This window comes from Coloeus monedula, assembly GCF_965178545.1.
Source record: "Coloeus monedula genome assembly, chromosome: 11".
Taxonomy (NCBI): Eukaryota; Metazoa; Chordata; class Aves; order Passeriformes; family Corvidae; genus Coloeus; species Coloeus monedula.
The window spans coordinates 20950656-20977157 of NC_138791.1; the positions used below are offsets into that span (position 1 = coordinate 20950656).

The 26502-nt window shown below is 53.5% G+C and overlaps 2 protein-coding genes across 3 annotated transcripts in view; both read right to left on the reverse strand.

Moving 5' to 3' along the window:
- Positions 1-1169, reverse strand: part of RAD18 (RAD18 E3 ubiquitin protein ligase) — a 31274-nt gene extending 30105 nt beyond the window's left edge. For both annotated transcript variants that reach the window (XM_082289094.1, XM_082289093.1), the window contains exons 1-2: positions 1027-1169; positions 691-772 (exon numbers count right to left, since the gene is read on the reverse strand). In XM_082289094.1, the coding sequence (XP_082145220.1) occupies positions 691-772; positions 1027-1080 (136 nt within the window). In that variant the 5' untranslated portion in view covers positions 1081-1169. The remainder of the gene's footprint in view (positions 1-690; positions 773-1026) is intronic.
- A 14779-nt stretch (positions 1170-15948) lies between these two features.
- Positions 15949-26502, reverse strand: part of SRGAP3 (SLIT-ROBO Rho GTPase activating protein 3) — an 85057-nt gene continuing 74503 nt past the window's right edge. The window contains exons 16-22 of the mRNA XM_082288970.1: positions 26075-26180; positions 25581-25808; positions 24550-24629; positions 22363-22543; positions 21665-21814; positions 20888-21215; positions 15949-19791 (exon numbers count right to left, since the gene is read on the reverse strand). Coding sequence (XP_082145096.1) covers positions 19375-19791; positions 20888-21215; positions 21665-21814; positions 22363-22543; positions 24550-24629; positions 25581-25808; positions 26075-26180 — 1490 coding nt within the window. The 3' untranslated portion in view covers positions 15949-19374. The remainder of the gene's footprint in view (positions 19792-20887; positions 21216-21664; positions 21815-22362; positions 22544-24549; positions 24630-25580; positions 25809-26074; positions 26181-26502) is intronic.

Genomic DNA, 26502 nt, shown 5'->3' on the forward strand with positions numbered 1-26502 from the left:
GAAAATTTGAGCTCATTAATGCTCTCCACATAGAGCTTTGCATTTGTACCACCCTCAAGATGGTAAGAAAGATATTTAAAAGAAGAATGCCAGATGCCACGTTTGTATTGCAGCAGGAACTACAAAAGGGAAGGCTCTGGCTGCTTCCATCTCACAAAGCTCCTCCCAGCTTCCGTCGCCAAGAGAATCACAGAATCCTAGAATGGTTTAGGTGGGAAGGGACCTTAAGGCCCATCCAGTGCCACCCCCTGCCATGAGCAGGGACACCTTCCACTGTCCCAGGGTGCTCCAAGCCCTGTCCAACCTGGCTTTGGACACTTTCAAGGATGGGGCAGCCACAGCTTCTCTGGGCAACCTGTGCCAAGGCCTTACCACCCTGACAGGGAACAATTTCTTCTGCATCTCTAATCTAACCCTGTCCTCTGTCAGTGGGAAGCCATTCCCCCTTGTGCTGGTACTCCAGGCCCTTGTGAATAGTCTCTCTCCACCTTTCCTGCAGGCTCCCGTCAGGCACTGGAAGGCCACAATTAGGTCACCCTCCAGAACCTTCTCTTCGCCACGCTGGACAATTCCAAGTCGTCCGGCCTTTCCTCTCAGTTCACACTCGGGAAGCTCATCCACTACAGCGGGACGGGGCAAGTCCCGCAAGAGCAACCAATGTCCTCGCAGCCCTCCCGCCGCGGCACTCACAGTTGTGCGAGCACTGCGGGATGATCACGGCGATGCTGAAGTAGTCGAAGCAAATCCCACAGCGCAGCAGCTCATCCACGGCCTGCAACGAGAGCGGGATCAGCCACGGGCACGGCGCCCGGGCGGCAGGGGCAGGGGGTGCCCCGGCAGCGGGGCTCGCTGCGCCGAGGGGCCGCTCCAGGGCGGCGGCCGCGCGGGGCGAGGGCGGATGCAGCGGCAGTGCCGGCACCGGCTGCGAACGCCGCCCGCGCTCCAGGGGCGGCGGGGCCGCTCACGGGCCACCCCGGGGACCCCCGCCCACCCTCCCGGTCTCCGGCCCCGCCGCGCCGCACGCACCTTCAGCGGGGCCAGGCCGGGCGGCCAGGGCGGCTCGAGCAGCGGCAGGGCCATGTCCCGGCCCCACAACCCCAAGGCCCCACGGCCCCACAGCCCCGCTCCGAGCGGGCGGCGGGCCCGGATCCCGCGCGCTCAGCGCCGCGCGCGCCTCCACCCGCGCTTCCGGCGGCGCTTCCGGGAGCGGCCGGGAACGGGGCCGGGGAGCGGGGATGGGGCTGGGAACGGGGCCGGGAACGGGGCCGGGGAGCGGGGCCGGGGAGCGGGGCCGGGGAGCGGGGCCGGGGAGCGGGGCCGGGGAGCGGGGCCGGGGAGCGGGGCCGGGGAGCGGGCTAGGGCCGGGAACGGGCAGCGGGGCCGGGGAGCGGGGATAGTGAGCGGGCTGGGGCCGCGCCGCCTACCCGGGCCCCGCCGCGCCTCCCGCCCAGCCCCGCCGCTCGTTCCCGGCCCGTGTGCGGTGGCCCCGCTGTTCCCCGCTCCCTCCCGGCAGAGCTGCGGGCCCGCGGGCAGCCCTGGCCCCCGGAAAAGAGCCGCAGCACCGCCATCCGCCCGCTCTCGACACAGACTGCGGGACCTCTTCAGAGGGCGGGGCTGTGTCACAGCTGCAAAGCGTTCCGCGTTCACTTTCTAATGAAGTCTAATTAAACACCTGCTCGGGCAGTTCCAGAATCCTGTGACTGAATATTATTAGGGCAGGCCCCAGAGCAGCATGCGGCTCCCTCCCGCGGGGCAGCTCCGATCGCTGTTCTCTGTGGATGCCACAGGATTTACAGCCGCTGCCATCGCTGGTTTACTCAGCTGCCGAACGAGATGTGTCTGAGCGATCCCATAAGATGGACATGGGTGTTCTCGTCTGTATCTTCCAGATGATATTAATTTAAAACCCATCTAAGACGTGTCGGTGCGATTTGGAAACACACTGACCCGCCTCCCTCCCTCTGCAGTTACCTGCGCTCTGCCCAGATGTGTGTCTGCTCTTTGCTGTGGGAACCTCCTTCCCACAGCCCTGCCGGGTTGCCATGGCAATGGGCAGCATCCACATCACCTCTGCCCCGGGCATGGCCGGGACTGCCTCTCTGAATTCCACAGAGGGGACAGCAAAACCCAGGCTAAAAATACACGGCCTGATGGCTGAAACCCGCAAAAACGGCAGGTAGTGACCAGAGCTGAGTGCTCCCCATGGGCTGACGGGAGGTTTAATAATTGCCACGGAGTTTGAGGGAAATGAACGTATTGCCCAAGTCACGTAGGATAAAACTGCAAAGCGAACTGCGGTGTCTGGGTGCAGCTGTGACTGCAGAGGGCAGGCCCTGCCCAGCCCTGTGTCCGGGCACTGCCCAGCCCTGTGTCCCGGCGCTGCCCCGGCCCTGTGTCCGGGCCTGCCCCAGCCCTGTGTCCGGGTGCTGCCCAGCCCTGTGTCCGGGCACTGCCCAGCCCTGTGTCCGGGCGCTGCCCGCCGCACTCCGGGCTCACTGACCACGAGCGACCCCGGTCCCCTGGCGGGTCCTCGGGCACGCTTCACACTGTTAACAATATTCCTGTTGCTTTAACTAGCTGCAGTAGAGGTTTTTACACACACACACATGAAATATATTTCACCATTTTTTATAATACTCTACAGAACAGTACTACCTCTCTTTGCTTACTTCATCTCACAGCTGTGTTTTAAGCCCTTCACTTTTGCAGCTGCTGGTGACTCAAACATGCTGTTACCCGAAAACTGCGTGCATGTGTGCCTGATTTTTCCTATGAGGTTTTTGTAGCAGTGCAATTTACATGCTCTTGCTCCTGATCTGAGCTAGTGTGAATTTTGAAACAAGCCAAACTCCCTCAACTGACGCTCATACATATCTATATAAAAGGTACTCCATGACCCACATGATGGAGAAGGTCAGAAGAAACCATCACAATCATCTCTGCTGGCCTCGGGCACGATGAATCTCTGAATTTACATATTTGAATGGATCTGATTTCTGCCTGCCCCTTGCCAAAAGTGCTGGAATTTACAGTTAAGTGCCTGTTCTTTTCACCTTAAGGAATCAATTTCTGCTTTCTCTGTGAGCTGAGACCTAATTAATGTATCAAACTCTTGCAATTTTCTGTTCTTTTCCTTCCCTCATACACATGGCAGATCTTGGTTCACATGTTCTGACAGGAGCTCATTGGGTGGGAATTAATTCACCCACCGAGGAATGGGCCCAGAGGGTTCATGAGTTCATTTCTGCAGCAACGCATTTATTTTTTGTTTAAGTCATCTGATGAAGAGCGAAGGGCAGTGAATTTGCAGCCAAGCACCATCCACATAGACCACTGCTGAATGAAACACAATTTAAACTATTTCCACAGTAAAAGCACCATGAAAAGGAACCCTGGAAAATCTGTGCTTTCACCCGAATCCTGCATGCTGCAGAAGCTGGAGAGCATCCACCTCCTTAGGCTGCATGGCAGGATGATCCCTTTAACCCACGGTGCATATTCCGCTGATCTGTGAGCACTTTCCCGTTGGGATGCAGTGCTGTGGGCTGTCCCACCACGGCCGAGCCGCTGGGAAGCCCCGGCAGCCCCCGGGCCGTGCCGCCCTGCCCAAGAGCTTGGCCGGCAAAGCGCTCCCACCTGCCCGGCTGGAGCCCGCTCGAGCACATCCCCGGGAGCAGAGTGGCCCCGTAGAGCCCTGCCAAGTGAGGACAGTTCTCCTCCGTAGGAATGCTTCCCACTGTTTTATTGGCACTGTGGGCTTTGCTGTAGCAGGAATAAACTGGTTTATCTTGCTGAACGATGAAGTTACAACTTGTTATTATACACAGAACACCAAAACAGAGAACATATCTCCTCCTCCCAAGCCCCTGAAATACTAATTTAAATTAAAATACCAGGAGGTCCCAACTGCATTTTCATAAACTTGTTGCCCTATTCTGTTAGCAGAGAAATGTACAGAAAGCTTAGTAGGAGGTGGAGCAGCCTGACACAAAGCAAATCTCCAAAAGCTACTGGTTTTCACTTGTGTTGTTGAGACAAAATATTTAAGTGGAGTTTTACAAAATTCCCAGCTGGTTGTGCACAACTCAATAATGTAAAGAGTATTTGTTCCCCCGTGGTGCTCAGCACCTCATGCAGAACTGTTGTTTTCCTCCATGCCCCGACACAAACAGCTCATCCTCAGCTGCCCTTAGTACATGGATCTCAAAACTAAAAGCTAAGACTTCACCAAGGTCTGCCTTGCATGTCTGAGTCACTGGACATTCTTCATTGTAGATGTACAAACACACCACAGAAACAAGCCTCTGGGACACCAGCATGTGGATTGGATGAAAAATCAGCAGAACAACATACTGTACTTCAAAAGAAAATATCAAACCCCAAACCAGAGAACATTTTGAGTTAATTGTTTCTAAGTATTTTCAGAGATTCCTTAATGTTTAAAGCAGTGGAAAGTTTCTCATCATATCATTCCCAACTGGAAAGGAGAAGAACCTGAAACCACAGGTAAGATTGTTCAGAAATATTTAACACTGACCTTTCTCTGCCCTCATGTTAAAGTTGGCGACCATTTATTGATTTTTATAGGACTAAATTTAGTCTGATGTTGAGACTTTTGGAACAAAAAGATCCCACATTGTCATGGTTTAACCCCAGTCAGTATCCAAGCTCCATGCAGCCGCTCGCTTGTTCCCCCACCAGTGGGACTGAGAAGAGAATCAGAAGAGCAAAAGTGAGAAAACTCATGGGTTCAGATAAAGACAGTTTAATAGATGAAGCAAAAGCCACACACACCAGCAAAGCAAAGGAATTCATTCCCTACCTTCCATGGGCAGTCAGGTGTTCAGCTATTTCCAGGGCAGCGGGGCTCCATCACATGCAGCAGATACTTGGGAAGACAAACTCCAATGACCCTCCACCTTGTGTACTGAGCATGATGTCCTATGGTCTGGAATATCCTTTGGGTCATTTGGGATCACCTGTCCTGGCTGTTTCCCCTCCCAACCTCCCAGCACTCCCAGCTTTCTTGCCAGCGTGGCAGTATGAGGAGCAGTAAAGGCCTTGGTTCTGTGTGAGCCCTGCTCAGCAAGAGCAAAACCATCTCTATTTATAATCACTGTGTTCAGCACAAATCCCAAGCACAGCCCCACACCAGCCACTGGGAAGAAAATTAACTCTACCCCAGCCAAAACCAGCGCAACCAGGTGCAGGCCTGGGGCAGCCAGAGGATGTCCTGGAGTGAGGCATCAGGGCACCTGCGAGGGGCTGTGGGGTCAGCCCTGCAGTATCTGCTGGTTTTCTGCACTGCCATATTCAAAGAAAACAGACCGCAGAGGCGGATTCAGAGGTGCTGGTTTTTCTTCCCTGTCATTAGTTTTTGGCTAAAAGCCTCTGTTTCAGCAATGGTCCCACCACCCCTCTGTCATTTCCTTGGCGAGCCAAGCACAGCAGCCTCCTGTGCAGCCAGCGATGCCGAGAGCCTCAGTCGCAGCCTTGCAAGCACAAAAGACCACAGGACATGCTAACAACCTTTCATTAGTCAAAATGTTCCCAGCCTATGTGCTGAAGTGAATTTATCACCCTAGCAGAGGTTGTGCTGGCAGGAACATCACACCCAACGTTTGCTGCTTTGGCTGTGCCACAGCTCCACAAGTATCTGGTCATTTCACACAGAAATTACTTGAAAGCACAGATGAAATCTTTTTCTTTTTTGTTTGTTTTGGTTTGGTTTTATGTTTTATAGTCTACTGCAATGATTTTAGGCCAACATAAACCAGTGAAAAGCATATTACAGTTTTACAGAGCAGCATGGAAACTTTCATGAAAATGCTGTGAGAGTTAGCAGCCGAAGGAGCCAGAAATAATATTTAAACTTTTTCCTGGAGTGCTTTAAGATGGACATCATGAGTAAAATCACTCTGGGTATTTCAAGTAAACCAATGGTGATTGAGTTGGGCCTGACCAGGGAGCAGGATGAAATGACAGTGGCTGCTGGGCAGGCAGCCTGGGAAGAGGAGGCAGCAGATGAACTGGCACAGCTCTGACCTGCGACAGCAACGCAGTGTCAAAGAATGAGCCAGCAGTGAATTGGCCTTTGCTGGTTTTGGCCTTCTGCCACAGCAACACTTGCTGACGTTTCAGAGACATTGTTTTGCATACGCAGATACCTCCCATTTGGACACTGATGCTGATGCAACAAATGTTATAAAAATCGTGAGTAATCTCACTAGCTCCAAACTACTCCAGTATAAAAACTCCCACACCGACAGTCCACACACACTTAGACACAGTGGTAGGTCTGTAATACCTTCCATTTCCTTTGACTGTCTCCCAACAGTGTATTCCATTGCCAGCTTTGTACCTTAGAGTCGCTCTTTGGCTGTTTGGTTCTTGGATAAATCAGGTGAAATCCAAAGGCAAGAGACTCAGTATGTTAACAGAAGTGTTTCTTAGTTGACATTCCAGCTCTCCTGCACAGATATAGCCTTTTTCAGTTGAAGGACTTGGGAGCAGAGTTTGGATACAAGCTGTTCCCAGTCCCTTGTGCCATATGGCTGCTGATTTGCCACCAAAATGCCCATCACTGGGACTTCACTCCTTTGCTAAAACTTGCATGGGTTGTTCTGCTGCTGTATTTATCACTTTATTGCTGCCTTCCCCTGTTCCTAAACATTAAGCAGTTCTCAGCCTTTGCAATGCAAGAGTAGCACACCTCCCTCCACTCCATCCCTATGCCAGGGTAAGGCATTCCCCAAACATGTCCCTGCTCCAATGAAGGTTCATTTATCCTCCCTCTTAATTACTGGGAAGTGCAAGAGAGTCTGGAGAGCTCCTCATGGGGCTCTGGCCCCCTCAAGCACTTCCCAATTCTGGTTTAGTTAAGAACACAACTTTCAACAACAAGGCTTCCGTGCTTTGCCATGGATTATGAACTTGTGCCCCTGGACTTTCTGCCCAGAGGTGCCTGAGGTCAGGGATCCATCCTGCCTCCCACCAGCCCTACCCCTGCTCATTAGTACTCTCCAGCAGTCCCCAGCACTTCCAGCACTGTCTTGCCAAGATGCTAATGAGTCCCAGGAGCCACTGGAGATGTATTTCCCTGGATCATGGGGCCCCAGCAGAGTCTCTGGCTGCTCCTTGTGCCACTGTGCGTCACCTACAGCTCAGCTCACTCTGCATTTCACTGGTGAACTGCTGCTCATCAACTAAGCGAGGGTAAAACAGTCAGAACACCAGAACTATGAAGAGACAATTTCAGCTCCTGCTCAGTTTAGCCTGTTTATGCCTGGATTTATGTGCCAGAGTGAGACCAAACAGAGGGAGACCAAACAGAGGGAGGAGGAGCCATTTGTCACCAGAACACCTGCAGAAAAAGCAGCTCCAGCCCATCCATGGCGCTGCAGCCTGCTATAGTAGTGCACAGACCACTGCTGATGAGTCCGGGGTGAGATGTGTGTTGGGATTGATGCCAGTGGTGAAAAACAAAACCCCTCGAGTGTTGGCAGCTGAAACACCAGGTAATTACTTAATTGACTCCATGATTTCCACCTTGGAGCAGCAGTCTGCAGCACTCAGGCTAAAAGCAGAAGCCCATTAGTAATTCTGGCAGCAGTTAATGTCCCAGACCATGGAAAGCAGAAACCCAGAGCATGTCCTGGTGCAGTGTTTGGAAGCTGAGAGACATCCTGCATCCATCCATCTGCCAGGAGCGCTCACCTCTGCTGGATCTAGCAGCTCCTCCAGCTCTGTCCAGAGGCACAGACACAGAGTGTCCAGAACTGAGACATCCATGCAGGGGAACTAGAACAAAAAAGAAGACATATCAAGAAAAATTCAGCACAGAAGTGAGTTAGCCCCATTCCCCGCTGGGTGGTACTGGGCAGACTGGCAGCCGCAGGACTCCTGCTGGGACATGGGGAGGTTGGAGGCTTAGGGTGGGCAGGGGGCACCAGACCCACCCAAGGTTTCAACTGGAATCAAGAGGCAAACAAGTGAGCAAAGTTATAAAGATGCTGCCAGAAAAGCACTGCCAGAATGGGAAAGCTCTGTGGGAATAAAACCACATCTGGGGGCTGCTTTGGCTGTCAGGTCTGTAAAACATTTCCTTGCACTTCCCCTCAGGCAGACCAGCCCTCAGCAACACATTCTCACACCAAAGGGATGCAGATCTTGGGATCTGTCACTGCCATGAGCCCTGTCGTGGGAAAGGCACCAGCACCCCAGTGTCAGGCAGGGTGGTCTGGAGGGCACAGCAGCGTCACCAGAGGCTGCCACACTGGGCACACCCACAGCCCAGCACTCAGCTAATTCAGCTGTCAGCACTGTACATCAATAACCTCAGCTTTAAACACAGGTAACTGTCCAGTGAAGCTGACTTTGGCAGGAATAAATCCACCCTGGCACCAGCTGGGCCAGGGACAATGTGTTTGGGCTCTGCTGCTGTCAGCTCACGGCAGCAGTGCAGCGGGGCCAGGATCAGCTGGGTCCAAAGCCATGAGCAAACAGCGCGAGGGAAGGGGTGGCTGAACACGAGGCTTGTCCCCAAAAGCCCTATGAACAATGTATAACTTCTTACAGGAAACAATCATTTATATAATTCCCATGGACTTCAGTTGCCACACCAGGGAGGAGGGAAAGCATTAGTCATGCACTAGCAGATGTTTTGACTTACGTAAGACTTAATTTTTTTCTTTCTTTCTTTTTAGAAAAAGGTTGCATCTCACCCTAGAGCCTTCCTGAGAGCCTCGTCACCCTCGGCCACTGCCACAGCCCCACAAGCCCAGCGCTGCCCTGCCCTGTGGCACGGCTCTGCCAGCTTCAGCACTTGCCCAGTCATTGTAAATACATTATTTTTATAAAGGCTGTCTTGAAGGGGGTGTAAAAAATGGATGCAACAATAGTTTAGAGACAGAAATTCAACACAAGTTCCATTGGTGTTCAGCAGCAGCAGGTAGGGCGTGGGTAAGGCTGCCAAGGGCAGTTATTTCTTGTCAGCTGAGACACATAAAGGAGGGAAACAAGCTCGTTAGCTTTGAGCAGGATAGGAAGGTGTGGGCTGGTGACCAGCACTGGTGACAGCCCTTCCCTGGGGGAGTGTCACAGGGAGAACAAGGCTCTCACCAGGCTGCAGAACCCCATCCAGGCTCATCACCGCCTCACTGCAGGAGCTCCCTGGAAGAGCAGCCAAAGGATCTGCACCAGATCCCAGCCAAGCTCACACTCATCGAAATCTCTGAGTGCCCCAGACAGCTGGGTATCTTAATTAAAAAATTTATCTTTGTTAGATAGAACCGGACACGTTTGCATGTCCAGAGATGAGTCTCACGCCGGTGGGGCTCGGGTGGAATTAGGAGCTGTCAGAGGGTGCCTGGCCTTTGGATGCTGTCAGGAGGGTGTTATTAGATTTAAAGGTCTGGGATAAGCTTTGCTCCAAAGCTGAAGCTTCATTTCCAACACACAAACCTCCACTGATTTTGCAGCATCAAGGATTCCAAGCCCAAGTCTCTGGAAGGTTCCTGGGGAGGGAAGAGGCATCTCTGTGGAACAGAGCAAGGCTGGTTTACCTGCAATGTTTATGCTGATCTGATGCACGAGTAGTTAAAATCCAGCAAATTACACTTTTATCTCATGGAACACAAACCAAAATGCTTCAACAGCTGCTGCCCTCCACCCCACAAGCAAGGAAAGTGATCCCAAAGGGCATCAGGAATGTGGTGCTGTTTTCCAGCTGAGCTGTGATCATAAAAAGGTTTCCAACTGCTCCACAGTATTTACAGAAGATGGATAACACTGCAGTCTCTCAGGGCTGCTAAAGTCTGCTTTCCAATGTTTCCACAGTGAGGCTGGAGGTGTATATTAAGGGGAAATAGAAAAGTTATCAAAAGTTGGGGAAATACTCTTATTTTCATTCTGTGCCTGCAGCCGGCTCAGGCTCGGGATACAGCACAACCTCCCCAAGGGAGTGGCTCACTCAGCCCTGGCTGCTCCAGGTCCTGCTTAAGCCCAGAGGTGGGCAGGGGGGTGGGGAGAGCCGGGGCACAGGAGCACTCCAGACACCCACCACGTCAGCACTGGTCAGCCAAGGGAAGGGCTTCACTCCAGGGAGATGGGGACTTTGCTCTGGCTTGTGCTGGAGCAGGGAGGGAAACATTCAAAGAAAAATATTAACTCTGAAACCAAATTGCACCAAAACCCAGCACATCCCACAGCAGCACTGGCTGGTGCCAGTACTGTCCCTCCCACAGCTGATGAGCTATCACTGGCCAGGGGAACTGACATCTGAAAAACACTTTGCCAGTTTCAAGAATCAATCTCATCTGGCAAGTCTTTTCTCCTCTCCACAGGAATTGAAACATATGCTCACAGGGAATGTCTCCAAACACACGCACACCCATGTGGGAAAATCTCTGCCATATCCCTGGGGCTGTGGTCACTCCTGCTGCCCTGCCCCGGGGGACTGAGCTGTTGGGCAGCCCCAGACACCGAGGGTGCCAAAGGCAGAGGGGATCAGGCAGGAAAAATGGCACTAAATGGCCCAGCATGGGCATAGTCCAGCCAGAAGCAATGAGGGTGCAATTAATGTACAGCCTTAGCAATTAATATACACCCTCAGCAACAAAGCCAATGCAATAGAGAATCTCTCAAATGTTCACAAGACCAGGGAGCTCCATGAAAGTCAGAGCTGCTGCCCAAAGGGACCAACCTGCAGCCATATCTGAGCTGAAACAACAGCAGGGGCTGCCAAAACCCTCTGAACTGAGATACCTGGGGTGAGCCGCTATCTGCAGCTGGCCCCAGCTCCCACTGGGAAGGAATGCTCCTCTCTGCACCCTGGGCTCCATGCTGGCTCCCCAGCGTGGCCCACGGCTGTGCACAGATGCCATTCCCAGGCAGAGCCATTCCCAGGGCAGTCGAACTCAGAGGACGCAGGAGGGACAGGGCTGCCACGCACAGTCCCTGCCATGAGCTCACAGCAAGCTCTGGGCACCCACAGCACAGTGCTCTGTTTTAGTTTTAAACATGGATGGAAAATCTTTACCTCATTTGCTAAAAGCACTTTAATGTCTTTGCACAGAAAAAAAAAACACTAAAATGTATCAGTAATTTGGATTATTTGATTCAGTCAGCACAACTGAGAGCACTTGCTTCACTTCAAGTCCAGGTTCAAAGCACTAATCACTAAGTTCTGCATCATTTCCTTTACATTTCATTTCTGTGTCATTTTTTCATTCATTAGTGATGAGTGTGACAGGTGCCAGAGTGCCCTTAGGTGCCCCTTGGAGCCCACAGAGTGAGTGGCTCTTGGATCCAGCCAAGTACTGAACTGCTGGACCCATCCAAGTTAAAGGCAAGTCACCCACAGAGCATTCCTTGGTGGTCAACTACTCCAGAGATGACTGGAGGAAGCTGAGAGTTCGTTTCAGCACCTCAGAGGGTTCTAGTGTTGAATGAGGTCCTGGTGAGGCAGAGGCAAGGCCTGGCACTGCCACACTCCAGCACTGTCCTGCTCCAGCCCTGGCAGCATCAGGCCAGGAGCGCTCCCAGAGCTAAAAGCAGGTTCTGTGCTATTTCTCCTCACCAGTGGAGAGCAGGGCTGGCTGGGACAGCATCTGCCACCCAGCCCTCATCCCGCCATGTGCCATCTCACAGCAGTGTGGTTCATCCAGGGTGACGTTGGTGCTGCAGGAGGAAACACCATTTATCCAGAAGAAGAAAACCAGAGTCACCAAGAAGGAATTGTTGGGAGCTGCTGCTTCCCCAGTCACCCTTGTCTAGAGCCCAGGCAGGCCCTGCTGTGGCCCTCAAGCACTGCCACATGCTCCCTGCAGCACCATGGCTGCTCCTGCTCAGCCAGAGCCGGCCCCGGCCCCGCTCCGCAGCGGCGCTCTCAGCAAATTCTCCGTGCAGACAATCCCACCACAGAGCTGCCCTGCTGTGATGAGCACATTTCACCCTGTGACAGGCTGCACTTTGGACATACACAACACAGCTTTGCCAGGAGTCTCTTATTCACCCAGTTGCTCAGAGAGGTAGACACAGAGTCATGATTTTACCTCCTCCTCTTTTTTTATCACCTGGCTCATGTCCAGCCCTGCGGTATCTTCCAGCAAGGGGCATCAGCAAGACCCACCACGCACCCACCTCAGACACCACCATCACTTCCAAGCTCCTGGAGCCCCTGGGAGAGCCTCTGCTCAGAGGGGCCAGCCAGGCTCCTGCAGCCCCTGCTCCGTGCCCTGCACCCCACAGCAGAACCCCAAATGGGGACAGAGCAACTCAGCGCACCCTGACCGGGCCCAGCACCCAGGTCTGCTTCTAGGGCACTGCAGGCACCTGCCAGCCACAAGTTCCTTGAGCCCCAAAGGCCCCTTTGCTCCGGTGGGCTGGGCAAGGAGCAGAGCAGCTGCCCAGTAGCGCTCCGATGCAGCAGACGAGGACGTGCTTACACACACTCACCAGTTAAAAGGCATTTTTAACTTTAGAAGGAAATCAACACACGTGTCAGTGCGCAGCAGTGTGGAAAGGTAATTTAAATGCAAATACTGCATTCGGCCCATAGAAATTAATAAATACATTCAACTTATTGTTCACACTTAGAGTTAATGATTATTACACCTCAGCCGGGTAACTGGACCCTCTGGAGAGAAACAGAAAAGGTATTAATTTCAGTTCAATCAGTCAGTGAGAGCCCGCACAGCACCTTCCCCCGGAGCGACGGCAGTGCCCGGCCCGGCCCGGCTCGGACCCGAGCGGGGGCAGCGGCCGGGAAGGGAAGGGGAAAAGGAAAGGGAAAGGGAAAGGGAAAGGGAAAGGGAAAGGGAAAGGGAAAGGGAAAGGGAAAGGCCGGGTCCCCCCTCCCCGCGCGGGTCGCTCGGCCCGGCCGGGCGCGGGGCGCTGCTGCCCCCTGCTGGCGGCGGGCGGACACCGCGGGGACCCTCCGGACACCCTGCGGACACCCTCCGGACACCCTGCGGACACCCTGCGGACACCCTCCGGACACCCTCCGGACACCCTGCGGACACCCTGCGGACACCCTCCGGACACCCTGCGGACACCCTGCGGACACCGGGCCCGCCCGCCGCGGGACGAGACGGGCACCGAGCACACCCGGTGCACACCTTGCACACAGCCCGGAGAGGCCTCATGAGTGTCGCACACAGCTGGCACCCTCAAGGGCCTGGCCAGGGCCCTGCTCCTCCACACGCATCCGCTGCCCAGGGACCTGCTGGAGCCACCCCCGCGCTTTCCCCCGGGGCGGTGCCCAGGATGCTCCCGCGGTGGGCACCGGGCCGTGTCAGAACCGGACCCTGCTGCTCTCGGTGCTGAGGAGAGGGTGGTGACCGGTACAGGGCAGGCCTGGCAGTCCAGAACTCATCCTATCCTATCCTATCCTATCCTATCCTATCCTATCCTATCCTATCCTATCCTATCCTATCCTATCCTATCCTATCCTGCCCTGCACTCCCCTCCCCTGAGGCTGTCCCCATTAACCAGTGGTTAATGGGAGGTGTAATTAAGGACGGGGTGATGTAGGTGGAGCCCCACCTGCAGCTCAGCCAGTCTTCCCCCTGCTCATGGCCCACACAAACCCCTGCTCGAGCATCGGCAGCTGCGTCTGCAGCTGCCCCACCTCAAGGATGGATGATGGATGGAATCAGGGAGGTCTCTGCCTCTCCACACTGCCAGGATGGGAGGGAAGTGAAGCCATGAACCAGCAGCAGAAAAAAAAAAAAATGGGAAGAGAGATAACCCAGTGTGAGTGAACGTCCAGCAGGGTTCCTTGCAGTTCGGGTGCAAAGGGCTCTGGGGCTGTTTGTTTAGAATTGGAGTTTTTTATCCTCTCAGCAGCCATAAACAGCACCCAGAGCCCAGCTATAGGGGCAGGACATGGTGTCTGTATTGCCCAGGACAGGATGCTGTGGGGCGCAGGAGGGCTCTGCACCTTGACAGCCCACGCTGGCACCTGGGAGAGGCAGAGGCCAAGGGTCTCCCATGTTCCCAGGTTGCAGTATCACCTGCTTTGGGGTGACACTTCCCCATCCTGCTGCTCCCACACTGGGCCACGGGACAGTCTCTGCCTCAGAGATTGCTGACGAAGGCTGAACCTTGCTGTCTGCAAGAGGTACATTAGCCCCTGGTGAGCCCACCCAAAACTAGCCTGAACAAACCTGACTTATAAAGCTGCCTGTAACTTCAGCCCAGGAGCTGAATCCCAACCTCCCATCTAGAGCCACAGCAGCCCACACCCCAGCCCCGAGGTCAGCTCCTGCATGGGGCCAAGGGACAAAGGGCACAGCTCCCATGGTCCATTTACCACCCCAGCTGTGGAACTTAAAGCCTCACTGTCAGAAGAGAGGACGAACAGCTTCACATGAGCCTGGATTAGGAGTACTGCCGAACAGGGACTTTTTAATTGAAACTATTATTGGTAACAGTGACATTGACTGTCAGGCAAAGGTTTCATTTGGCTCATTGCCAGTGTTGCGGCGGGGACCTTCTCAGCTAGAGGTGAGCCTGCCTGGGAGCATTTTGGATGCAGGACAGACCCTTGATGAACCCAGCAGTGCAGGTTCATTGGGAAAGCTGTTTAATTGCATTGTTTTACTGAACCTGGTGATAAATCTCATGGGTTAGAGGTGCAGTGCAGCAAGGTGCTGCTTGGCGAGCGCAGAGCCCTTGTGAGGTGTGACCAGCTCGGCTGGCAAGGCAGTGACTACCGAGAGGGCTGACAGAGCTGGGCAGGATGGTGCCGCCTGGGCACCTCCGTGGCAGGATACCGGATACACAGTGGGGCCAAGCTGAGCACCGAGCATGCTGCCATGGACAAGGTCCTCCTGTGCTTCCTGTGGTTCTCACGTCACCGAGCTGGCTCTAATTGATTCTGTAAAAGCCAAGGTAGACAGTCCCAAGGCCCATGGTGCCTGCTGGGGACCCACGGCCACTGCAGAAAGGGGCTTGGTTTGTCCCCTTGGCCGTGCTACCCCCTCACTGCTATGCTCCTTCCCTTTGGGAGGAGATCACTCTTGCCCCATTTGCCACACAGCAAGCACTAAATAATCTCTGCTTAAAGCTCATTTTGACATCTGCTTTCATCTGCCCTCATTTGTGCGCTGCGGGCACAGTCCCCTTCCCAGAGCAGAGTGCGACGTGTCCTCTGTGGCAGGGCAGGGGGCTCTCCCTGTGGATACAAATATGCCACTAGCAAGAATTTCTCTTGCTTCTTTCCAGTGCTGTGAGGTATTTTTCTCTCTCACGGAAGATATTAGCAGAGTTCTATAAACTATGAACACCTGCGACCTTGCAAACCTTTGTTTATAGTACAGTAGAAAAATATTTTGACAATGGTTCTTTTAGGATTTTAGACAGTCACCCCAAGGGGTGGCTGATCCTCTGACCAATTAGACTATGAAGAAAAAGAAGTCTATAAAAGAGTTGTAAAATAATTAACTAAATCAATCTTGCTGCACAATTCCTGCCTGCCGGATCTTTCTTCTCCTCCCTACCACTGCGGGATACCGTGACACCCCCCATGGGGGGATATCTCGGCTGGCACAGATCAGCACAGGTTCTGCCACCTCAGTGGAAATGGGCAAATCCCTTGGAGGTGGTGGGTGGGTCATTTTATTCACCTACATCCTTCTTTCCTGTGTTTGCACCATATGCCCAGAGCTGAAAGAGCCATCTCCATGGCCCATCCAAACACACACAAAGGCAGGTGCTGAGCATCCAGGGGATGAGGGGTGGGGAAGAAGCACAGACAAGAGGCAGCAAGTCTTCTGAAACCACAGACAACATTTTTGAGAAAAGTTAAGCAGTTTATTCAACAGGATGAGTCCACACCCAACCAGTGGCTTCATCTACATGGCATCACCAGCACACACGAGGACCCACTCAGACACTCTAGCTGACGGCATCTCACCATACATTACAGAGACAACACCAGAGGAGGAAGAGGAGGAGGAGGATGACCGGTACAGTGGGCAGCAGCCGGCGGTTTCCCACGGCCTCCCGGCATAACCAACCCCGTCCCCACCAGACCTCGCAGCCCAGCCACGCGAAGCAAATCAGACTCGGGACATCTACTGCCGCCCCGCGAGAACCACAACACTGCTAGTTAAGTAACATACCCGGGGATACAAAAACCACCTACCAGGGACTTCAGCCTAGGGAACAAAGTGCACTGTCATCGCCGCCCCGGACCAAGCGCTCGCCCCACGGAAGGGGCGGCGGTGCCGTCGCGCTGCCCCCCAGCACTATCGCAGGCGCGGGGCCCAACTGCCCCGGCAGAACGGGCTGGGCGGGGCAGGCCCGCGGAGCCGAGCCCAGATCCGCGCTCGCTCTGCACAGCAGAGAAACAGCTGCCCCGTGCAGCCGCCCTGCGAGGGCTGCGCTCCTGGGGCACGAGCACACCCACCCTGGGTCCGGCGGCAGCTCGGCCGTGGGTTGTCACAGTGAAGCTCTGTGAACTCTGAAGCCCACACACAGTCTGTGCCCTCGGGGAGGTACCGTGGATCGGAGTCAGTCACTCACAAACCATGAGCACGTTCCAGTTATAATGCTCCTACAATGTATGTGGTTCAATTTTGTGCCAAGTTCACTTAAAGAAAAATACATTTCTTCCCTTAAATTTACAGTAGTTAAAACTACACTTGGAATACCATATTACAAAGGGGGAGTTTATTCTCCAACAAAAAGTCTTGGTTCCCTTTTCATTGAACAGAAAAATGGAAGGACTTTAAAAGCAATCACCCCCAGCACAACACAACTGCCCAGACAAACCCATGTGTGCACAGCTCCCAGGCCTGAACTCCAACCGTTTGTTTTGGTGCTCAAAAAGGCACTTAAAGATAAGAAAATAATTGTATTAAAACTCACAACAAAACAAAACAAAGGAAAACGAAAGGCAATAATTTAATAGAAAGACACTGGAACTTGTACCGTATGGTCAAAAGCAAGAAGGGAGGAAATAAAACCCTGAATGAAGATGGGTTTGCTCTCAAGTCATCTCAGAAAGCATATAAAAAACAGAAAACTGGCAAGGTGAACGTTCTCCAGGAACTAAATGGAAACAAAAGTAATAATTACTGGCAATGGATACACAGCACTCGTGCCAAATGGATCCTTCCCTCTCCCAGCACAAGGTCCGTGACCAGCCCAGCCTGACTGAACATCTGTGCCAGGCCGGGCAGGGGCATGGGCTGTGATAGGAAAGGGGGATGATGGAGAAATAAACACCAACATGAACCAATTGTGGTCATTACAAACGCCAAGGACGTTCACAGACAAGCACACACACCATCTGCCCTGCCAGTGTGACAGGGAGGGACATGGGCAGAGCTGCTCCCCACGGGCTCTGCGAGGGGTGCCGGCGGCTTCGCTTCCCTTCGGAATTACTATTATTATTACTGGGTTTATTTTTACATCGAGCTACCTACTAAGTGCAAAGATTTGTTGAGTGGCATCGGCTTTTATCTAATTTTAGCCTATCTTTGTACAGTTTACAGGTTAACAGTTACTTTCGAGCAGTTAAGCAAGTATAGCAATATATACAGGGCTGGCAGAGCGGGGTGTGAGGGGACACGTGCGATGGGCACGGGACAGGCGCCAGCCGGTCCCAACGGTCCGCGGTGTCAACTCCGTGCCCGGTGCACAGAGGTGCAGGTGTGGAGGTACAGATATGGGAGTGCAGCTGTGAAAGTACAAGCATGGAGGTACAGGTACAGAGGTACAGGTGTGCGTGTACAGGCGGTCTTGCGTGAGTGTGAGCTCCCCAGCCGAGGAGACACGAGCTACTGCAGGACTGACAGGCTCTGCCACCCTGCTCAACACTTCCACTGCCTTCTGGAAGTCAGGCTGCTTCTCCTGCAGAGCTGGGGTCCACAGCAGTGCTGGAGAGAGGAGGAAGATGAAGTGGGGGGACAAAGCAAAGCCCCAGGCAGGGTAGGTGGCCGCTGGGTGAGTCAGGAGGGCTTGCAGGCATCTTCGCCCAGGCATAGACAGAGCAGCAGGATCAGAGATGGCAGGGAGGAAGGATGAATGTTAAGGAGCCATTAGTACATGACCATGGGGAAGTGCCAAATCAAACCATGGGGCATTGCGTGGAAATCTGTACAAGGAAAAGCTGCAGGAGAAGCACAGAGCATCTTGGATTCAGTGCTTTCAGAGGAGTCTGGATCATCAGAGAGGACCATGCAATGCCCAGCCTTCTGCATATTTTTTCTCTGGGTAAAACAAAATGCAGATTCCATTGCATAAACTCAAATGGTTGTATTACATGGTACAGTACAAAAAGTGCAAAGTATAACCCAGCAGATCAGTTTTGCATCTGACGCGGTCAAATACGGCTCATGCTTCTCATGCAGGACAACCACTCTGACCCGAGACCCCTCCTCGCTGCTCAGGCTGGACTGTCGAGAGAGCATTGGGTTGGGTTTTGATTAAAAAAAAAAAAAAAAAAACACCAGAAAAAGCGCATGAGGAAAGGGAGATGAAGAATCTCCAAACTCTGTAAGTTACTCCATGCTTTACCACAGGTTTGGTCACTAGTCCTTGTTCACTCTGAAAACTTGCAGAGAAGCAGTGTTCCACGGTCCCAGTGCAGCACAGTGTCCTCCTCCTGGCGCGAGGGTGATGGCACACACCTCACTCTGTCCCCACTCATGACACTCACTTCACTCCATCCCACTCATGGCACACACCTTGCTTTGTCCCTGCTGCCCAGGGCATCATGGGCACATGAAGACATCTGAGGATTCAGGATTGGAAAGACTCTAGCTGGCCAGACACACACGGTAATTTATGGATTTCCAGCTCTTCTCCACAGCCCAGCAGTGAACAGACCCCACTGTATGCCCATCCGTTTTTTTTTTTTTTCAACACCAAGAAGTACAGAAAATAAATTCCAGGATGGCCTTGTATTGCTTGACACACAGCTGCTGCAGTGTGGACTTCCATGTGTGCACAGAGAGCCTTGGAAACCCAGACCAACCCACTGTCTCAAGAGAGGACATTTCAGAGCCAGTTTCTGAGGTAAATCTACTGTTTTAAGAAGTCACTGAATTTTGTACACTTTGTTTTTAATATATACTTCTACATTGAGCATGTTCTCCAGTGCCAACACGTAGACCTGCCGTCTCCTCCTGCTGTAGGACTGCAAGCTCGGGAAGTGTTTCTGCATGGATGGGGCGTGTGCACACCTATGTACATACATACACACGTATGTACAGCACCAGGCCAAGGCCACACACGTTTCCTTTCACAGAGGCTCCCCGCAGCAAGGCTCTGAGCCCTGCTCCTGCAGCGAGGCTTCGCCGCGCCCGCCCCGCTCCCACCATCCAGGTGCCGGCTCTCCTGCCGCAGTCCCCGTGTCCCACCCTACATGGTGCCCGATTTATCTGCCGAGCTGCTGGGGAAGAGCTTCTCGGTGGGGGTGACGGCGGGGCTGCCCACCCCTGAGCTGCTGCTGCTGCTGGAGCGGTGCTGCACCACTGGCCGCACCGGCCGCATCGGCGGCGGCCGCAGCTGCGCCCCAGCCAGCCGGGCCGACAGCACCGGCTTGAAGGTGGTCATCATCTCGGTGGTGGAGCTGCTGCTGCGCCGCATGGCCGCGTCGGGGTCCCGGATCAGGATGGTGTGCAGGGGGCTGGCCGGCTCAGAGTTGGCAGCGCCCACCGGGGGGTTCTTCATGGGCTCTAGTGTGTCCAGCACCACGTCAGGGGCCTGCTTGGCCGTGTTCTGCCTCTCCAGCTCCCGCAGCTCGTTCAGCGCTGTGCTCATGGTCTTCTCGATGTCCTGTGAATGCCAAAGGAATGTCTGCACTGTGCCACAGCATCACCTGCTCTTCTGCACCCCACCCCACGGTCCTGGCATACCTGTCTGCAGAGAGGTTTCTGACCTAAGAGCCCCCAGGGAAAACAGGAGCTTTGGGAGAAGGTGTGAAGCCCAAATTGGCCACACAAAGGTACCCGGTGTTCCCCACGTCAGCAGGAGCTTGATCACTAGCTCCAAAGGGTGTAAATCCTGAGCACCAGGAGTCATGGGGTGAGCACCAGCCTGCCCACACAGCTCCCCCTCAGCACTGAGGCTGGCTTTTCCCCACAAAAGAGGCCCTGCAGCCTCCACTGGATGCATGGGGCCTCTGCTGTCCCTGTGCCCACAGGACATTGGCACGTGGTGGGGACACGCACAGGGATGTTTATGGAGTGAGTGGCACGACAGCAGCTTGCCATGGATATATGAGGCAGTAACAAGGCCTGAGGCAGCTGAGGAGAGATTGGCTCCAGCCCCTCACCACCCACCCACCTCCAGCCTCCACAGTCTGTCCACAGGGATCCCCCGGAAGGTGAACGCAGTTCAACCAGAAGTGCCCATGCACAGAGAACTAGCTACACTGCCTATGGCTACAGTGCTGGGGTCTCCTGCACAAATGGAGAGGCCCTAGTTTGGATTTACTTAAATTCACCTTAATTTAATTAAGGCAACTAACTCAGCAAGACCATGGGAGAAGTAACTTAAGGCACCAGAGTCAAGTGCTGAAAAGTCACTCTAGTTAATGCTGTCCTGGTGTAGACAAGTCCTTTTATAACACCTACAAAATGCTCGCTGAGCCTCAGGTAAAGTTCAGCTGAAGGGAAATAATTATCAAGTTAGCTCCAATTCATTCTATTAAGCTGCTCAGATGATGAGTGAAAATATTCCCAAGCCCAGCAGCCACACAGGCTTCAAGATGAAAATTTACATCAGCTGGGGGAGCATCTTTTACAACAACCCAACACAGTTGGGTAACAGCTGTGACAGCAGCACCGTGACAGTGTCTGAGGTGAAGGGGCTCTGGGCACTCCCTAGTGAGTTCCCCTTCAGCCTCTTGGTTCTTTCCCAGCCCTCTTACCTCAGCAAGAGCTTCTGCTTCCAGAGACTTCTGATCTCCAAGACTGCTGTGCCGGGTGGATCCACAGGTCGATCTCAGTGGGTGGCTGTCAGCCAGGGCCTTCCTGTCTGGGAAATTGATGCTGCCGGCGCTGCCAAACGTCGCCATCCTGCGCTTCTCAGGACTCTCAATCCTGCCCCTGTTGAGGGGGATCTTGTGGGGGCTGCTGGGGCAGGCTGCTGCTCGAGGAGGGGTGTCTATGCCAGGCCCCATCCCTCGGGGCGGGCTGTGGGTGTCCCCGCCGCTGCGGCGCCGGGGGATGGCCGCACCATCAGACCTCAGTCGCACTCTGCAAAGAATCCAGCACAACAGCGGGTCAGCGTCTGCCAGCCTGACCATGGCTGGCCACATGCTGCAAGAAAATTGTTCAGCTCAAACCAAACTCGAGCCTTCCAGCTTCAGAAGACTCAAGCAAGGGGGAAGACAAATATTTTAGCTAGTACCAAGAAAGGGACAGCATCAAATCATAAGAGTAGTTTGGATTGCAAGGGACCTCAAAGGTCATCTTGTTTCAACCCCCTGCCATGGGCAGGGACACCTTCCACTAGAACAGGTTGCTTAGGGCCCCCTCTGTACATGTTAAATCCCCACTAGCAGTGCACATGAAACCCCCTCCATGCTCATATTATCCTGCAGTGCTTACTAGAGCCTTCCCTCTCATCCTGCCCTACCCCACACACCGACTGTCCACACCTGTGACAGTAACCACTTCCATGATCACAGGAAAATGAGAGTTACCTGCCCATCACTCCCCCAAAGCCATAGTCCATGATATGATCTGTCGGCGACTGGATGTCATTCTTGGAGGAGGCTTTATCATCCAGCAGTGGCCCGCTGCTCGCCTCGCTGTCCGCCTTCTGGCTCAGGCTGTCGGAGAATGCATCATCCCTAGGGAAAGGAGACCACATCAGGGACAGGGCTGTGCCCCAGGGAGCCAGGGCCCAGAGGCCATGTGAATCCAAACATCACCACTCCAGCAGCTCCCACTTTGTTAACAAGGAGCTGGACCAAGGCCACAACTTCACTGGGAGCTTGGAAACAGTGCACATCTTCCTCCACATCCCCTGCTACATCCCCTGTGTACTTTTAATAGAAGCAGCACCTGCAAAGGGCCCTGGGATCTGCCCACAGGCCAGGTGAGCACCAAACTATCCAGGTCAACGCTCACAGGGGGAAGGCCAGCGGTAAGCCTGGGTCACATCACTTTGAGGAGTCCATGAGAGATGGGGTCCAGGTACACTGAGGTACAGTGTTTAGTACTTGTCTTTATCAGCCTGAATGAGAAAAAAATGGAGCCAATACATGGACAGGGAGAAGTGAACAGGCCCAGATTTCTCACCAAAGTCATTAAACCTCAGCAAAACTGATTATTTTAGGTGACTGAAGTGGACCTTGTGCAAGTATAGGATTTTAACAACCCTCACCACTTTACTCACATGTCTTGCACCACGATGTACTGGTGGGGAATGAGCCCATCCACCCCATTGTGTCTCCCTTCCCACCAGTCTTCTGATGCCCGATGGTACAGCAGGAGTGAGGCCCCTTTCTTGAATGAGAGCTCCCGTGGAGATCGTCCAATGTAGTCAAACTTGGCTATGGCTTCGATCTGCTCCACCTCTGCACAGGAGAGAGGCACAGCAAGAGAGCAGCTCAGTTCAGCCACCACAGGGGAAGATGAACCCAAAAGAGCCATCTCACCAGAGCAGCACTGCTGCTGCTGCCCAGTGTCCCCAGAGCATCTGACACTGAGCACAGGCCTTCTTGTTTCCAGACTGATCAATTCTTATTGTTGTTCCAGCCTTTCTGGGACCTCTCTCAGACTCACAAACCACTGGCAATTACAAACAGCTACAAACCAGATGGGGAGCAGCAGGAATCTCCCTCTGTGCATATGGCATCCTCACCCACACTCCCATTTTCCGCCTTTGGTTACAGAACCCCATTATCCTCCAGCCTGAGATTTTGCCAAGCTGTGTCAGATGCTGTGATCAAACCCCACTTACCTTCTCTTCCCTTCCTTATTCTGGAGACAGTTTGGCCTGAATTACTGATGAACAATTAATGCCCCTTTGGGGACCCCCATGGAAACAATGATACCGGCTCCAGCCAGGCAGCTGCTCTGCACCCCACCATCTGTAGCACCTTGCCTCATTACTACCCCACTTTTCCTAATGTGAGCTCTACCAAACACCTGTGACTCTCAAACTGGGAGCTCAGGGCCTGAAATACAGGAGGGCTGAGGCAGAACTTCACTTTGGAAGGTCATGAGCACACAGGGTTCTCTAAGCCTCTGGCCAAGGGCATCACAGCAGAAGCTGCTGGGGCACCCAGCACGGGCGAGCCTGTGAAAATGCCAATCTGTTTCCAGCTGGGGAACACTGAATCCTAAAGAAACCATTGCAACAACTGCAAAGCAGAGACAGTGTCTCTCCTCACTAACCACAGCAACCCACACTCTGCCTTGCTTGGGTGGCAGACTGCTGCCGCTCCCCAGCTGCCCCTGCCACTGTCGGAGCATTATCGTGCCTTGATTATATGAGACTGGATCATTTCAATCCCCACGTGGACACTGGCAGACAGAAAAGGACAAAACAAAACAGGGCAAGCCTGCCCAGTTCCTCCAGATCTGCATATTCTGATTAAACACAGAAACTTGCTCTGCCCCATCGCTGACTGTGGGCTCAGCAACCATCACTGTGTGAACCAACACTCTGCTTAGGGACCAAACCCACATGGAGAAGGGGGACACCAAAGGACACGGGAAATGCTGCATTGGACCCCTGCCCCATTCCAGCCCCACCTGGGACAGGCCAGGCCAGGCCACTTCAGCAGATTCATCTTCCCCACCTTAAGCAACCCCCACATGAGGGCAGAGTGTCTGGGAACACCACAGGGGGATCAACAGGAAATGTTATGGAGGAGACAGAGCCAGAAGGGCTCCCACAGCCCTGACACAATGCTGGGCTACCAGCAGGGAGTGTGTGCAGGGCAAGGGGGAGAGGGAATATGTAAATTCACAAAGCCGTTCCTCTGCTGTACACTTGGCACCACAGTTAATCACTCGGAAACCCCAATCGGAGCCATTAACGTGGCCACCCAAGTGTGAAATTGGCTGCACAGCAGCTCCCTTGCCTCCCTCTGCCAGGCCTGTCGGCTCCTGCCTGGAGCTGAGCAGGCCTGGAGCTGCCCGGCCCTGCGTGCCCCTTCCCTGTGCCCGGAGCCGCCTGGCCTCGCGTGCCCTTCCCTGTGCCATTCCTCCTCCCGTGGCCCCGCTTGCCAGGTGAGCCCATCCTCCTCCCCGCAGGGCAGACGTGTTCTGCTGAGGCAGGATGCAGCCGAGGCAGCAGCAGCTGTCAGAAGCAGAAGGTGCTCAGCTCCCCAGGGCCCTCCCAACACAGCAAGCCCTGCCATGGTTCCCTGCCCCACAGCGGTGCCCGCGGCATTTCCCAAACTCCCCCTCATGGCTGGTGTTGCTGGGACACAGGAAGCACAGCACTGCCTCCTGCTCCAGCCCAGCCCTGCCAGCAGCCAGCCCGTCCAGCCTGTATCCCGCAGTGCTTGCTGCTCTCCTGCAGGCATGGCTCTGCTGACACAGGCCCAGCCCCTGCTCACACCCTGCTCACCATCATCACTGGTGTGCGGCTCTGTCCCATTGTCATGGTCTACTTCATCGATGGTGCCCGGCTCGCTGTGTGGGCTGTCACTGCAAAGAAACACATCAGGCTGTCACACAACAAATGGCACTGCTCCCAATGCACTCAGCACACCTTGTGTTGAGGGAGATGCTGCCCAGGGAGGTGGTGGAGACCCCATCCCTGGAGGTGTACAAGAAATGACTGGACATGTCTAGGCAACAAGGTGGTGGTTTGGTCAAAGCTTAGACTCGATCTTGGAGGTCTTTTCCAAGCTAACTGATTCTGTGATTCTCTGATTCTATGATTTCAAATCACAGTGTATCTCCAAACCTGCTCTGAGAACAGCAAACACCCGCACCACGATCGCCAGGTCCAGAATGTCACATTCTGTTGGCTCTTGTGTCTATTTAGTAAGAGTTTGGCAAAACTAACACAAAGTGACACCAAGTTAAATGTCCTGTTCCCTAATTCACAGTGAGCTTTAGCATTTTATCCTCTGCTGCACCAGGAAGGATGGTGGCAGGTGACTAGTATCAGGCACAGTGAGGTCTCAGAAACGTATGAAATTTGTAGAAAATCAGCTCAAGTCTGTTATTGATCCTTGTTTGTTAAACCCAGACCTGAATGCTGGGTTAGAATTCCAGCAACAAAGGGAACTGGAAGGTTTGGGTTAACCTCAGGCTGAGGGATTTCATCCAACCAGCAAGTTATGATGGAACTATGGGACTTTACTCAAAATTCCCAGCCTAGCAGGAATTTAGATAGAATTGACCTAAAATTCTGTTTCGTTGAACATGCTTCTGTGGATCTGCAGCTCAAAAAATCTTCATCAATATTAGTATTTGCACTGGAAAAAGTTTCTTCTGGTGTTTTTTACTGAGGTTTTCTAATACAAGAAAATGAAGTATCTGGTGAAACTGCCTGTTTTGACTGCTAACACTAAATCAAACGGTTCAGCGTGCAAGAGCCTCTTGGCCTGATGCAGGTGCTTGTACCCAGGAACCCTGCAGAGAGCTCACCAGTACTCCTCCCCTCCGGTCATGCACTTCTCATAGACAGGCCCTTCCAACTCTCGGTGGCTGGGGAAGATGCCCTCGTGGTGAATGATGATGGTTTTGATGACCTCATTGACATGGGCCTGGCAGGACACCGGATCCTGCCCATCAGGAATGTGCATCAGCGTGGGCCCGAAGCAGATGGCCAGGTTGTAGGGATCCATCATGTTCTCATCGCTGTACTGTGACAAGCTGCAAGCACATGTGTGAGGGAGCTGCCGTGCCGCATTCCCGCTCGCTTGGAAAACCTCCCAGCACCAACCCCCACCGGCCCGGGACGCATCGTCAGCGAGCTGCCCCCTTCCCCGGACACACAGCCACGGCCCAGCAAGGCTGGGGAAGAAGCAAAGCACAGCTCCGCATGGCAACACCAGAGAGAACTCGGGCAGCAAAGACGGGGAAGCCCGGGCAAAAGGGGTGGCAAGGAGAAGCTTGGCAAAGCAGGAAAACAGACTCACTGGTTAAGGAAAGCAAAGAGGTATCTCATGACCACGATGACAGCCCGAGGCAGAGTGACAATGATCTGCTGGATCTGGTGCACTCTCTCTGCAGGGTTCTCAATTTCTGGAACACATGGATAGAAAGCACATCCTTAAAAACCTTCTCAGGACCAGACAGCTCAGCACCAGAGGGACTTGTTCCAGATCTAGTGGCCCAGTAAGAGAGGAAAACAAACACCTGTCTCCAGAGGTCATCCATGAGTTTGGCACTAAGGTGCAGGAAGAGAATGGGGCACACTGCTCCTCCAGAGGGCAATTTGTATGTTCAGATTCAGCATAAAGAGCATATAAAGACATTTCCGTGGGTTTCTTTTTAAAATAAATGTTTATGCATTATTTATTTCATTCCTCAACAACTCTGTTCCTCAAAAGCCTGAGTCAATGTG